Source organism: Notechis scutatus, chromosome 2 (assembly GCF_049901735.1).
Source record: "Notechis scutatus isolate UNSWTSFEM ecotype Mainland chromosome 2, rNotScu1.2, whole genome shotgun sequence".
In the NCBI taxonomy this organism is placed as follows: domain Eukaryota; kingdom Metazoa; phylum Chordata; class Lepidosauria; order Squamata; family Elapidae; genus Notechis; species Notechis scutatus.
The window spans coordinates 65,017,654-65,033,268 of record NC_142010.1 but is presented as its reverse complement, the minus strand read 5'-3'; the positions used below and the strand labels follow the sequence as shown (position 1 = coordinate 65,033,268).

The 15,615-nt window shown below is 35.0% G+C and overlaps 1 protein-coding gene across 8 annotated transcripts in view; it reads left to right on the top strand.

Annotated features, from left to right (window-relative positions):
• The window catches only part of DOCK3 (dedicator of cytokinesis 3), a 200,059-nt gene that overhangs the window by 97,490 nt on the left and 86,954 nt on the right, over positions 1–15,615 (top strand). For all 8 annotated transcript variants that reach the window (XM_087954950.1, XM_087954949.1, XM_087954948.1 and 5 more), the window contains 8 exons: positions 351–543; positions 2,643–2,770; positions 8,538–8,684; positions 9,925–10,023; positions 12,415–12,509; positions 13,816–13,891; positions 15,154–15,254; positions 15,436–15,494. In XM_087954950.1, the coding sequence (XP_087811076.1) occupies positions 351–543; positions 2,643–2,770; positions 8,538–8,684; positions 9,925–10,023; positions 12,415–12,509; positions 13,816–13,891; positions 15,154–15,254; positions 15,436–15,494 (898 nt within the window). The remainder of the gene's footprint in view (positions 1–350; positions 544–2,642; positions 2,771–8,537; positions 8,685–9,924; positions 10,024–12,414; positions 12,510–13,815; positions 13,892–15,153; positions 15,255–15,435; positions 15,495–15,615) is intronic.

The window sequence follows — 15,615 nt, the reverse complement described above, 5'->3', positions numbered from 1 at the left end:
ATATTGACTGTTTCCTAATAAGATTTGATTGCTTATTGTACCCTATGACTATTATTAAGTGTTGTACCTTATGATTCTTGACTCTTGATGAATATACATTGATGAATGTATATTTTCTTTTATGTATACTGAGGGCATTTGCACCAAGACAAATTCATTTTGTGTCCAATCACACTTGGCCAATAAAGAATTCTATTCTATTCTATTCTATTCTATTCTATTCTATTCTATTCTATTCTATTCTATTCTATTCTATTCTATTCTATTCTATTCTATTCTATTCTATTCTATTCTAAAAAGGGATTTCCTGCCTTTTATTTTTTTATATATAATTTCCATTTTCTTTTTAGGCTGCTCTATTGAATTCTTTCCCTGCAATTTTTGACGAGCTACTGCAGATGTTCACAGTACAGGAAGTAGCAGAGTTTGTGAGAGGAACTCTTGGGAGCATGCCCAGTACAGTGCATATTGGACAATCTATGGATGTGGTTAAATTGCAGTCTATAGCTCGTACAGTGGACAGTCGCTTATTTTCTTTCTCAGGTAACAGTTATAATATTAATCATTATAATGTATCTCTTTGCATACCCAATATGAACAGAATTTGTTTTATGCCATTTTAGGAATATATTATATGAAACCTTTAGGTTTCATATACTGTATCCCTAAAATAGCATAAAGCAAATTATATTTTGAAAGTTGATTAATGTACAAAAATTATACTGCATGGTGTTTCTAAGCAGCCATATCTTCTTCCGGAATATTACACTCCCTCTTTTTCTGTTTTCTTTGAACTTTGCATATTGTGGTTCCTAAACACTGATTGTGCCTTGAACTGTTTCGCCTGCTTTTGCTTTCTGTTTTTTTTATGTACATGGGGAGAAGATTGTCCTATAATTTTTGAATTTCTCCCATTCACCAATATTTTTCTTTTTTTTTTCAATGGGTGTATTTTGGTCAGTATCTGAGTTTATTAATAAATGGAGAGATTAGGAAATTAAGAAATGAAGTAATAAATATTTTTTAAATGTCAGTGCCCATTCTATACATAGGTATTGCATGGGGATATTGCATTCTCTTCAAATATTTTTAAATTTTTTCACCTATAATTTAAAAGAAAAAATGGATCCTGAAAACCTTATTTATGTCTATATTAATATTCTTGTATGGCTGTAACACACCAAAGTAAAGCCATTTTTCGTCATAGCTTTTACACTAATATCTATGGTTCTGTACTTAGAATAACCAGTTTTAGAAATACTTGAGATTTAGTTAGAGAACTGATGCCCATGTTTTTTTAATAAAGTGGTGGGCGTGCCTTATTCAGTTTATTTACGGTATTTAAAAGATTCATAAGGACTTAAGAACTCCACTCTGGGGCGCTCACTACAGTGGGGGGAAAAACTGGCACTTCAATCATCCTCCTTGGATGCATCCAAAAGAACCATCCACATGTTCCTATTTCATTCTATTATGGCATTTTGGGGAAGCGGTAGCTTTTTATGACCTTTCAAAACACTAAAGTAATAGAGGCCTACTGGATCTAGGGAGAAGGGTATTCTACAGGGCACAAGCTGCTATGAAAAAGCCATGCTTTCTGGTCCCCTAAGATGACAGTATAAAAGGATAGGACCCGTACCATGCTTACTGTATCCATCCCAGTGGAGAACGGTCTCTGGCCCCACGACAAATAGGACTTTAAAGGAAATTAAGCCAGTGCAGCTTGCACAACAGTAGTGCAATGTGAGTTCCAAACACTTCATGTGCTGTTGTATTCTGGATCAGTTGTAACTTCTCAGTAATCTTCAAAGACAGCTCTGTTGCAATAGTCCAACCAAGAAGTCCTCAAGTAACTATAAACAAGGCCTCCCTGTCCAGGAATAGGTGCAATTGGTGCACAAATCTACCATTTCCTTTGAACCTAGTGAACTGTTAGAATAAAAAAAAAAGGACACTGATCACATGCATGTCTTACTTTCAAAATAATTTAAAAAATAATAAAGACAAAGGCAGTAAAAACATTGTATGAATTCATTTAGGTTAATAACCAATATATTCACAGTAATAAATATCCAAGTAATTCTGATATTATCTTGAAGGAGAACATACATGTGAATGTTAGTGTCTCACAGTATTTTATGGTTCATGTGAATATCAATGGTTAGAGATTTCATGTTACTTAGATGCTTCCCTTTCCTTCACTTTTGGAAGTCAGTATCTCTGTTGCTTGTTGTAATAATATCTCTTATGAAGTCGATAATATTGTAGGTTCATGACTTGACAATTTAGCTTCTGTGGGAAGCAATATTAATTAAACAGTGAAGGAAAATAAGGCTTCCAGTGAAGATAATTTATGCATTTTATTTACTATACTGCAAGTGAACCTTTTGTAAATTAGCTATTCAGAATTAGCACTTGAATGAATAAAAATGGTTTTCCCTTAAAAATCTGTTTCATAGAGGCCTCCAATTAAACTGTTGTACTATTTATTAAAGGCCAATTAAATTAATTTTATTTGTTGTTAATGGTAGCTCTTCGGTTTCTATATATATGCTTGTGAATTAAAATGAGGCAGACTTCTCATTCCAGTATTTTGAGTTCTCCTGTAAAATAATGTCAAGCCTCTGGTTTCCCATTCCTAGAATCTCGGCGAATCTTATTACCTGTGGTCCTTCATCATATTCATCTTCATCTGAGACAACAAAAAGAGTTGCTTATCTGCTCTGGAATTCTTAGCAGTATCTTCTCTATCATCAAAACTAGCTCCGTGGTAATCTATGTCTATCATTCTGTCTTTCTGTCATCTATTCTATCTATCTATCTATCTATCTATCTATCTATCTATCTATCTATCTATCTATCTCTGAAGAATTCAAATGATATGTTATCTTTTGCAACATAGTATAGTTGTTTGTGACCTATTTATCATCAGTACAATGGATTATTGAAACTATGCATGTTTTTTTAACATAAAGGACAGAGAATTGTGCATCAATTATTGTGTTTAACACAATTTTCAAACATTTACTTGAGAGAAGATATATGGCTGCTGGCCAGCCTATAGAGAATTGTTCTACATTTATTATTTAGTAGAATAATAAACATGATTAAAATTCTATGTAACATACAAAATCCAGACTAAGATAGGTCCTAAGTTCTTAAATAATTTCCTGATCTTTCCCCCCAAAATTATTCAACTTATTTTAGATAGATAGTACTGCTGAGCAAGCAAATAATAATGATAGCAATAACATTACATTACTAAAATTGTTCATTTAATATATTCCCATCTACCTTCAATGATGGCTGTTTTAAGTAGAAACTTTAGCACTGATGTACCTGTTCTGAAAATAGATTTGGATTATAACATTTTAAAGACAGTATCAAACATACCTAAAGTAAGTTTAACAACCTCCCGAAATGTTATGTTTGATTATATTCTAAAAGGGAGAGCTGGACATAATTCTAATCATAGAGTTTTGTTTGTGAACAGGACTGAATGCAAAATATTAAGGTAATAATTGTCTTTAATCAGGTAATAGATTATTATAAGAACATTTGAGTACAAATTATCCATTATTGTAGATTTAAATAAATATGGTGTAAAAACAAGAAAGGGGAAGGCTTTATTATGATTTCTGAGGAGAAAATTTGATGGAATATGACTTCTTGGAATGCTATATCTGGACCATAGGATTGCATCATTACGGGTTTTAAAGATAAGGATGACTATTGGGCACTAAGCCTAGAATGAAATGGGTTACAATGCATTTTTATATTTTAATCATCTTGACGTATGTAAATAAAGACTCAATCATCCAGGCCAAAAGTATCTAAAAAGGTTAAATCATGTTTTTTCTTGATAAACATTTAAACTGAACAGCGGGGACAGAGAATTAATGGATACAGAACATTTCTGTCCCCAGCAATCTAAAATTAATAAGGATACCAGTGCATGTAACATAGATGTTTGCGCAGATAAGATTATCAACCTTGCTGTCAAATAAAACCAAGCATTTAATAGTGAGTGCCATACCATATGAATGAATCAAACAGGTGGCAAGAAAGTAGGAGCAGTCAGCAGGGGTGGGATTCTACCAGTTCGCACCTATTCACTAGAACCAGTTGCTAACATTCTAAGCAGTTCAGAGAACCAGTTGTTAGAAGAAATTACTGGCCTAATCCTGTAAGGAAGGCAGGAAGGAAACATTCTGGTGTTGCTTACAGAAACTGCCTCTCTGTTAACCCTTATTACATTCTTGGCAGGACTAGACTTCCTGTCTCCGGAACTTCTCTAGAGTTTTTTACCCCTCCTTTGCTGGTACTTTGCTTGTGTGAAGTGACCATTCAAAGCTACAATAGCACTGAAAAAAGTGACATGACCATATTTCACACTTACGACTGTTGCAGCATCCCCACAGTCACGAGAGGCCAGGCAAGAAAATGCGTGCCTCGATGTGAGTGATATTGAGTTGGCCCCACCCAGCCAATAACATGACCACCAAGCCACGCCCACCAACTAAGCCATGCCCACAGAACCGGTTGTTAAAAAATTTGAATCCCACCCCTGGCAATCAAGCACAACACAGGTTATGTAGACAGTAAACACACAGTGTCAAACATAAAGATCTCAAGTGCCAATATACAAATGCACAAAGTCTGGGGAACAAACAGGGTGAACTCAAACTACGAATACATGAAAGTAGATATGATATAGTTGGAATAACAGAAACTTGGTGGGATGAAACCCATGATTGGTAACCTTCTACATACTGGTAGAAGGATACAAACTGTTAAAAAAAAACAGGCCCCATAAAAGAGGAGATGGAATTGCAGTGTATATAAAGGATCACTATATTGCTACAGAAATGCATGAAACCAAAGATGAAAACCTCCTAGAATGCATATGGGTCAATATAAAAGAAAAAAAGAATGACATGGCCATAGGTCATAGGCCACCCAATCAAGCAGAAAAAATAGATGTCCTTTTTGCCAGCCAACTAATAAACATATGCAGGAAACACACAACAATAGTAATGGATTATCCTGATATCAATTGAAAAACTAATTCTGCACCAAGTGAGAAATCAAATAAGTCCCTAACTAACCTAGCTGACAACTTTGTTGTCCAAAAGGTAGAGGATGGAACTTGGGGGACAGCCATACTGGACTTAATTCTTCAAACAGAGAAGAAGTGATGGAGTTGAAACTGCAGAAACCTTGGGTGAGAGTGACCATGTCGTACTAGAATTCAACATAACACAAACACAAGCAATAGAAAATAACGACACCAGAGTCTTAGATTTTAAAAGAGCTGATTTTAATAAACTCAGAGAGAACTTGGGAAAGATTCCATGGATGAAAATCCTAAAGGGGAAAACAACTCAAGAATCTTGGGAAACTCTGAAAAGTACGATCATAGAAGCCCAGACCAGCACAATACCACTGAGAAAGAGCAACAAGAAATCCAAGAAGAAACCAGCATGGCTGCACAAAGATCTCTCTGGCAAATTGAAAGAAAAGAAGGACAAGTACAAAAAATGGAAAGAAGGACGTACAACTAAGGCAGAATATCAGCAGATAGCCAGAATCTGCAAAGACGAAGTCAGGAAAGCAAAGGCTCAGAACGAACAAAGACTTACAACAAAAGTCAAAGATAATTAAAAAAGTTTCTTCCAACATATAAATAACAAGAAAATAATCAAGGAAATAGTCAGTCCACTAAAGAGAGAAGATGGCAAGGAAGTAACAGGCAACAGAGAGAAAGCAGAACGGCTTAACTCATTCTTTGGATCATTCTTCACACAAAAAGAAACCCACCAAAAACATAACTACAAGACAGACCAGAAATAAAAGTTAAAATAAGCAAATAATAGTAAGAGAACACCTGTCTGATCTTGATGAACACAAATCATCAGGGCCTGATGGATTACATCCCAGAGTTTTAAAGGAGCTGGCACAGTTCATCTCAGAACCACTGCACCATATCTTTCAAAAATCCTGGAGCACCGGGGAACTACCAGAAGACTGGAAAAGAGCTGATGTGGTTCCCATCTTCAAAAAAAAAAAAACCACAAAAAAACAGACCCAGGAAACTAGACCAATCAGCCTAATATCAATACCTGGGAAGATATTGGAAAAGATAATTAAAAAACAGATCTGCCAACATCTAGAAACAAGTAAAATAATAACTAGCAGTCAGCACGGGTTTGTTAAAAACAGATCTTGCCAAACCAATCTTATTTCATTCTTCAAGAATAGTGACTTAATTAGTAGACCAGTGAAATCCTGTGGACATAATATACTTAGACTTCAGCAAGGCATTCGACAAAGTAGACCACAACCTACTTCTTGGTAAGCTAGAAGAAAAGTGGAATAGATAGCACCACCACTAGATGGACTCGCAACTGGCTGACAAACCATTCCCAACTAGTTGTCCTTAATGGGTCTAAGTCTACATGGAGGGAAGTAAGCAGTGGAGTGCCACAAGGTTCTGTCTTAGGCCCAGTACTCTTCAATATCTTCATTAATGACTTAGATGAGGGAATAGAATTTGTAGATGATACTAAGCTGGCAGGAATAGTTAACACCCAAGAAGATAGGCTCAAGATCCAGATGGATCTTGACAGACTAGAACACTGGGCCATATCTAACAAAATAAAATTCAATGTAGAGAAAAGTGAAGTCCTACACTTAGGCAAGAAAAACCAAAAGTACACATACAGACTGGGTGAAACCAGGCTCAATAGCAGTAACTGTGAGAGGGATCTTGGAGTCTTAGTGGACAACCAGCTAAATATAAGCCAGCAGTGTGCAGCAGCAGCCAAAAAAGCTAATGCAATCCTAAATTGTATTAACAGAGGGATACAATCAAGATCAAATGAGGTACTAATACCACTGTATAAAGCCTTAGTACACCTAGAGTACTGCTTCCAATTTTGGTCACTGTTATAAAAAAGATGTTGAGACTCTAGAAAAAATACAGAGAAGAGCAAGCAGGATGATTAAGTGACTGGAGACTAAAACATATGAAGAACGGTTACAGGAACTGGGCATGGCTAGTTTAGTGCAGGGGTCGCCAATGTTTTGGACCTTAGGGACCACCAAAGTCATAATTTTAAATCCTGCGGACCAGAGACTGGGAAAATCCCCCCAAAAATCTGCAGGAAAATTCCCCTCTCCGTTTTCCTACCAATCAATCATTCTTTATTTGGGATTGCAAGATACCGTCTCCAGCTCCGTTCTCAGGGGAAGAAAGAGAGAGAATTTTTGCTTCATGCAAGGAAAGCAGCAGAAGTCTTTGTTTCTCTCCCCCAAACTCCACCAGAAATGAGTCTTTGTGAGACTTGTCGTGCTGGCACAGCCTCTTGGAGGAGGATGCCTTGCAGGGTCCCAAAGACTGATTTCTGGCGGAGTTTGGGGGAGAGAAAGAAAGACTTTTGCTGCTTTCCTTGCATGCAGCCAAAAGCAGAAGAAAGAAGCGAAAAGAAGCAGCCCGGTGGCCAGGTGAGGCGCGTGGGGCGAGTGGGACAAGTTCCACCCCTCCTCCCTTTTCCCCCTCCCCTCACTACTTTGTGTTGTTTGCAATGCAAGCAATGCAAGCCTTGTGTTCCCACAGGCCATGTGGGCGGTGCAGCCTTGTGTTCCCGTGCAGCCTGGATTAATTGCTTTGGGGTGTGCTTTGGGGTGACATTTTTCTGCAGATCACCAAAATTTTCTCGCAGACCACCAGTGGTACCCAGTCCACTGGTTGGCGACCACTGGTCTATTGAAGAGAAGGGCCAGGGGAGACATGATTGCAGTGTTCCTATATTTGACGGGCTGCCACAGCGATGAAGGGGTCAAGCTATTTTCTAAAACACCTGAAGGCCAGACAAAGAATAATGGATGGAAACTGAACAAGGAGAGATTTAATCTGGAAATAAGGAGAAACTTTCTGACAGTGAGAACAATCAACCAATGGAACAGGTTGCTCTCGGAAGTTGTGGAAGCATCATCACTTGAGACTTTCAAGAAGAGATTGGACTGCCATTTGTCAGAAATGGTGTAGGGTCTCCTGCTTGGGCAGGGAGTTGGACTAGATGACCTACAACGTCCCTTCTAACTCTGATTATCTGTTATCTGTTTATGTTAACTGGACGAAAGTTTGATCTAGTTGCCATAATTTAACCTTTTTAGATATCTTGACTTGGGTAATACATTTTTTCCCTTTCTCATTCTTCTTTCTTGTGTTTTACATCCTTTGGTGGAAGTCTTGAAAGCAGGTTCTAGCAAAACCTAGTGCAATTTTTATAATTTCCTCTATCAGCATTTTATTAGTTGAAAAATAGATAAAAGCAAACTAAGAACTAGTAATATAATAATAAACTAAGTGGTTTCCCTAAGCCATGAAAACAAACAATTACTGTCCTATAGTCCATTTATATTCTATCCTATAATCCTAATAGATAAATGAATGAAGAGGCAGCCAGAAGCAACTTTAATAATTTTCATTTACATTTTATAAGATAACTCTTTATGTTTTAATTTTACTATAGGAGACAGATGTAATTGAGGAGATAGAAATGATGGTGGAGAGCCTCCTGGATGTACTATTACAAACTCTTCTAACTATTATGAGTAAATCACAATCTCAGGAGGCGGTAAGAGGGCAGCGTTGTCCACAATGCACAGCTGAAATCACTGTTAGTAACTAACCATCAAGTTCTATTTCTTGCTTATCTAGCCTGCTCCCTTTCCCTATCCTCTCATCTCTAGTTTACTACATTTTTCATGCATTCCTTCGTTCATTCATTTTTTTATGTTACAAAACTAAAACTAACTGTCCTGACCTGTCAGAGTGAAGCTAAGAAATTCAGCCATGCTGCTGTTAGTTTATTTAGCCTATTAGGTTATATTTTTAATTATTTCTAAGGCATTTCCTATAATAATTGAAAATCATTAGTGAATACTTAAGTAAAAAATCTAAATGACTGGAATCTTATACCATATAATTAGGAGTTGGATAGTGCATTGTGTGAACCCATCATGTTCTTTCAATCAGACTTAGACATAACATGATTTTTTTTGTGAATCATCAGCATATTATAAGAACACTGCTATGTTTTGTTAATCTAAAACAGCATTTAGTATATAATATGAATCCAACCAAAGTTATCTGCAGAATGATAACAGTCTTACTTACTTAGCTTTGGAAAGACAATTCATTCTGGATTTCCTACCTCCCTCTCTCCCCAGCCACCTGAGCACCCTCCACTCTGGCCTTAACTGAAATGAGAATTTCTTTATAAGGTAGAAAACAATGCTGTATTGCATGCTATGATGAATAGAAAAAAACTCAAAACCCTATTTATAGGAATGAATGAGTGTGTGTGTGTATGCAGAGAGGAAAAGCAAAATCTCATCCTTTAATCATCTAATTATTCTGCTTTTCATTTTTCATCTGATTTAATTCAATTTGGTGACTATTTGTCAGCCTCCATGGGTGAACTAGACAGTTTACTATTTGACCTAAATCTACTTTATTGTAAGACTGTATTAACAAAATCTTGCAAGTTTGAAAGTACAAACTTCCGATTGCCACTTTTAATCCATTAGGGCAGGTCCTTTCTAAATTTCTTTCTCTGACCGAGAAAGGGAATTCTTATCTCTTTCGTCTGTTTCCTTCTCTTACCCTCTTTCCCCAAGATATTCCTTCATACCATTACACATCTCTTTACATAAACACTTTCTACATAGTAGGAATTTATTTAAAAAGTACAGATATGAGAAGAAGAGTGGAAATATTTTTATAGTGTTTTATTTCATAAATATCACACCATTTTCAGTCCCTATACCTTTTTCCTGTACCCTGAAGTTAATTTTTTTATTTAGATTTGTGAATATGATTATTTCGCTAAAATAATTATTCTTTGAAATTAACAGGGGGAATATGTATCCTGTCTTTTATCTCTACTTCGTCAGATGTCGGACACTCATTTTCAACATCTTCTGGAAAATTTCCAGAGTAAAGATGAGCTAAAGGTAAGATTATAAACACAGTCTAGTTATATTTCCCATTTGTGTTTTTGTGCTGATGGATGTCTTGTAACTCAGGAATACTGAGAATGATCCTGGTTATATAGATGTTGGTTCTTCTTTTGTCACAGATTCAAATCCATTCCATATTATTTATTTTATCCTGTATGGGAATTGAGCTATTTCACTCAATAGATATTTAAATTGCAGCTGACCCAGATGCATACTGAGGTTGCAAATCAATTAGCAGCTAAATGTTCCTGTGTCATCTGACACAGCGGTCGCCCACCACTGGTGGGCCATGAGAAAATGTTGGTGGGCCGTAGAGAAATCTCACTCCCAGAGCACCCCCCAAAGCAATTAATCCAGGCTGTGCAGAAACACAAGGCTGCCCCTACCCACATGGCCCGCGGGAACCCTCCCCGCCTACTCACTCCTTATCTAGCAAACTTGCCTGCTAAATTGCTATTTTCCGGCCATCAGCTGTTCTGCTGTGCCAGGAGATTTAGATTAGCTAGGAAGCAGGAAAGGGTTGGATTTCTTGCTTTCTTGCTAGTCTTTAGATCTTTGTCTCTGCTTTTAAGCACAGCTGAACCTCCCTTAGGACTGAAGTTCTATTATTCAGTGCAGACTCACGGCAAGCAAATTTTATGTGACAGACTGAGCTAGCCGATGGCAGATAGATAGATCACTGAATGAATCTGTGATTCTTTGAGCAACTCAATCTGCCTGCCTGCTTTGCCTGATTTTGGGTAAACGTTGCTCTTTTTTTATAAAAAATTGAATATTTATATAAATATTTATAATATTTACATACAAGCCATGCCCAGCCAGTCACATGACCACCAAGCCACACCCATAAATTAGGCCACACCCACATAATCGGTTAGTGGCCCCTGGGATTTAAAATTATGAGTTTGGTAGTCCCTGAGGTCCAAAAGGTTGGCGAACCCTGATCTGACATGCATAATTTTTTTTAAATAATTGAATCATTTAATAGAGTTGAGTCTAATTATACTTACTGTATTTAAGCTAAATCTATTTAATAAAATGTTCATGCTTACGCTGCTTTTGTATTGATACTATTTCAGTGATGCTTCATATTTTTGTTCCTTTAGTGTTTTTGTTCTTTTAATTGTAATTCCACTCTCGGTGAACTCATAGAAAGATAAATTCAGAAACAGAATATTTTTAACATGGGATTTGTTTTATCAGTGGTTAGATATTAGAGGTAGAAATTAGAAGATAGAAGACAATTATTATTTAAAAGTAAATGATGAAAGATTAGTACTGAATATAAGTAAACAATATATTATGATTACTATGATTACCATTACCATCATCGTTATTAATATCACTTTGTATAAGCAACTTGACTCACTGTTTATTAAGCACTTATGTTTATTAAAGAAGAAAATGTATAAATAAAAAATTAAAAAATAAAGGTAAATGCCCAAAGAATGATTTTAAGTATTTTAAAATAAAATATGTATTAAATATTTTAATACTTTAACATATTTATTAAATATGAAGCGATATACCAATATTTTTTTAAAAAAAATCAGTTTAATGTTTCACTAAGTAACTTAAAAGAATTGTCCTTGAATGTTTTAGTCTTGACAGATTTCCCATATGAATAGTAATATAAAGGTGGATATAGAACCTTTTAAGAGGAAAAAGAATACACACAGGAAGATGGTAAAAAGTAGAGCTTATGCTATTTAGAAGTTCCACCAATTGGTTCTTAAGTTATGTACATGTTTAAATACTAATTGGCAAGAAGCTGTGGTCAAAGTTTCATGTTACTCTCCTATACACTATTATAAGGATTCAGCATCTAGAAATTTGGAGTTAATATGTCGATGACATTGAATTTTATGATACCAGTGAGTTTGAGGAGATCTGAATGTACTCCTAGTCAATAATAGACTGTTGTAAAGAAACAAATTATAACCTAATCCAGATACAGCACATATGTCCATTGTTATTAGGATGACTGATCATAAGTCAGCTTGGGTTTCATTTTAAAAAAAGGTTATGGTTCCCTTTGAAAAAAATGGTTAGCAATTTGGAGATAGTGGATTCCAAGGGGCAGTTTATAGAATACTTTCTCTTATCTTTGACTAGTGTGCAGCAGCTATGACCTGAAGACGATTCTGATAATCTCCAACATTCTTCTTTTATCTCTTATTTCTGCCTTTGAGTCAATTTTGGACAAGTTCCTAGAGCTTTCAAAAATAGTTTGCCTTCTTCTTTGGGCTATTGGAGATAAATGTGTAAGCGATTTTTCATCCCATTATGCAACTTACAGCTTTTCTTTCCGTTGTTTAAGGGGCATATTTGCTTCAAATCACATAGCTAGTAATGTTTTAACATTGTTTTCTTGGTTTTTACTAGGAATTTCTTCTAAAGATTTTCTGTGTGTTTCGAAATCTGATGAAGATGAGTGTCTTTCCTCGAGATTGGATGGTGATGAGATTACTCACCAGCAAGTGAGTGCTGATTCATTTTAAAACAGTTGAATTTTACTAAAATCATATACAATTTTTATACAAATTAAGATTTTTAAAAAATATTTCAGCTTACTAATTTTTAAAGCATATAGATCATTTTAGATATTCTCAATTTTTATTCTTCATTGAAATATACTGAGAACTGATTTTTTTTGACAACCTTATTAAAAAAATTAAAGAAATAAAAACTAATAATTGAAATAGAAGAAAGAAAGAAGTAAAGAATGAAAAGGAAAGCAAACCCAAAAGTTAAGGCTAAAGTAGATTTCAAAAATCATTTTATTAGATATGTTATGTTGACAGTATGGAATAGATATAAATTTATGTTGTGTCAAAAATACCTTTATGGCTGCCACTCGAAGAAGCACCTTAAAGAAGAGAAATGATAACTAAACATATATCATTAATTTATGGTAATATATTGGAATTCTCCTATAATGTCCAATACCATTCTGGCATCTTTTAATTATCTTTTAGGGAAAAAAAATCCACATTGGTGTCCGTGAATAAATTTTTGTAGAATTATTTTCAATCTATCTGCTAAAATGGTTGTAAATAACTTATAATCACTGTTTAATAATATCAGTCTATAGGATGGGTGCATTGATGATATAGCCATACTAAACCTTTGACTTGCAATTAGTAGGTTGGCTGGAACAGGAAAGTGGAATTATAATTTGGTTTCTCTTGAATATCTCATGCCTATAGCTACCAGAATGGGAAGAATTGCCTGTCAAGACAGAGACTTGGAGTGTTGTAGATGCATTTTCCGTCTTGCTAACCAACACTCTCCATATCTGGGCTGTTTGAGACAGTTACCTATGTGGCAATATTTTGTTATTACAACTATTACAGCCATTTTATAAAACGAAAATAAATACCTTGAACAACAGCAACAAAAGCCCAGAATATCAATCCAGTATAATTCAATACTTAATAGTAGCTACAAACAAACCAATAGATGTGGGAGAAGCTATTATTTAGAAATTTAGTGTGTGTTGTTAGGCTGTCTAAAACATGGAATAATTTTAATTGGATAGATTTTTCAATAATGTATTAGAATTGGAATTTATTTAAGGATTAGCTTCCCATACGGCAAATTATTAAGAAATAAGAATGTTTGTGGGTGCCTTCATGTTCATGATCCAATGGATTGGTAACTTTTTAAATTATATATTAACCACTATTTTATCAATAAATATAAAAGAATGTGATTTTCACTAAATTTAAATATTCTGCATATTCTATAAACACTACCATAATGTTGTTCTTATTGTTATTATAGTGTGATCGTTACAACAGTGCAGTATTTGTCTGCAGCACTACATAAAAATTTCACGGAAACAGATTTTGATTTTAAGGTATTTTTAAAAAACTTTATACTATTAAATTGTCAACATTTATTTGTTTTGCTATTAAATGACAACTAATAAAGCATTTACACCAAAGTCCTCCAAGGGTGTTCAGATCATTAAAATAGAAAAAAATAAAAGAATGCAGATGGTCTTCATTTAAAGACCACTCATTCAGTGACTATTCAAATGTATGACAGCACTGAATGAGCATACATATAATTAGCCCTTATACTCACAGTCATCACGGTATCTCTTTGCTCACACTATCCACATTTGCCACCTTCTTTGCCAGCTTCCTACAAGCAAAATCAGTGGAAAAGCCAGCAGGAGGTTGCAAATTGTGATCATGTAATGGCCTCATTTTAATTACCCACAAGTCACTTAACAATGGCTACCAGAAGTGCCAGAATTTGTGGTACTAAGTGGCACAAGCAATTGATTATGTGTGTCTATTCAGAGAGACATTTCGGTACAGTGGTTAAGGCACCAGGCTAAAAACCAAGAAGCCATGTTGTAGTCCTGCCTTGGGCACAAGGCCAACTGGTTGACCTTGGGCACGAGGCCAACTGGCTGACTTTCTCTCAGCCCTAGGAAAGAGGCAATGGCAAGACCACTTCTGAAAAACCTTGCCAAGAAAATTATCTAGGCAGTCTCAGAGAATGGGACACAATTGAAAGGAACGGGGGGAGGAATCAGAGGTAAATCCCGGTGAGTTTGGTGAACAAACTCCCAAGGAATGATGTAAAGAATTACAAGGTTTTTTTAGTTAAGAAATTTTGTTTGTAAAAATTCAAAAATTCTTGACATTATAGTCTCTGTGGAGTAATACATGTGGGATTCCTCACCTGAGATAGCTAGTCTTTGCCTTTTGTGTGTGAATTTATATAATTTTTATTATAATAATTGTATAATTTACTGAATTCAGAAATTCAGTTATAGAATTATATTATGAAGTAGATCTGCTATGCATTGTTTATTGATGTGTTTGAAAGAAGTGCCCATATCATATGTACATTACTTACATACAGAACGGATCATGAAACTACTATTATTATGTAATGATTGTATTTATTTGTTATAATCATTTGGCTTAGGTGTTTTCTGAGAAGATGTGCAGAATATAAATATATTATTATAATAAATACATTGTCATTATTATATCTGGTGCTTTTCAGAACAATCAGTTGACATTTATTAAAGATATACTAAAAAAAGTAAATTGTATATGAGTTTTCAGTTAGTTGCTTCTTTTTTTTTCTATTTTCTAGGCCTGGAACTCTTATTTCAGCTTGTCAGTTTTATTTATCAACCAACCCAGCCTGCAGCTAGAAACATTTACTCCAGCTAAGCAGAAGAAGATTCTGGACAAGTAAGATTATATTAACTTAATTTTCATTCTCAGATGTTTGTTTTGAAAGTAAAGCAGTTGTTTTTTCCTCTGGCTCTGTTTTTATAAGATGTATCTAACAGTAATGCTGCCAAATCTTGTTTTATTTTAAAAATCCCAATATCTCATTTTTTTTCCTTTTGGATCTGTGTTTAATTTCCAGATATGGTGATATGCGTGTGATGATGGCATATGAGCTTTTTAGCATGTGGCAGAATCTGGGTAAGTTAATCTTTGAGTTTAAGATTTATATTTAATCTAATAATAACACAGTGCTGGCAATCTTTCATCCACTGTTAAAGGAGCAGAGTACCATAGGAACTGGATTATAATGCACATTGGT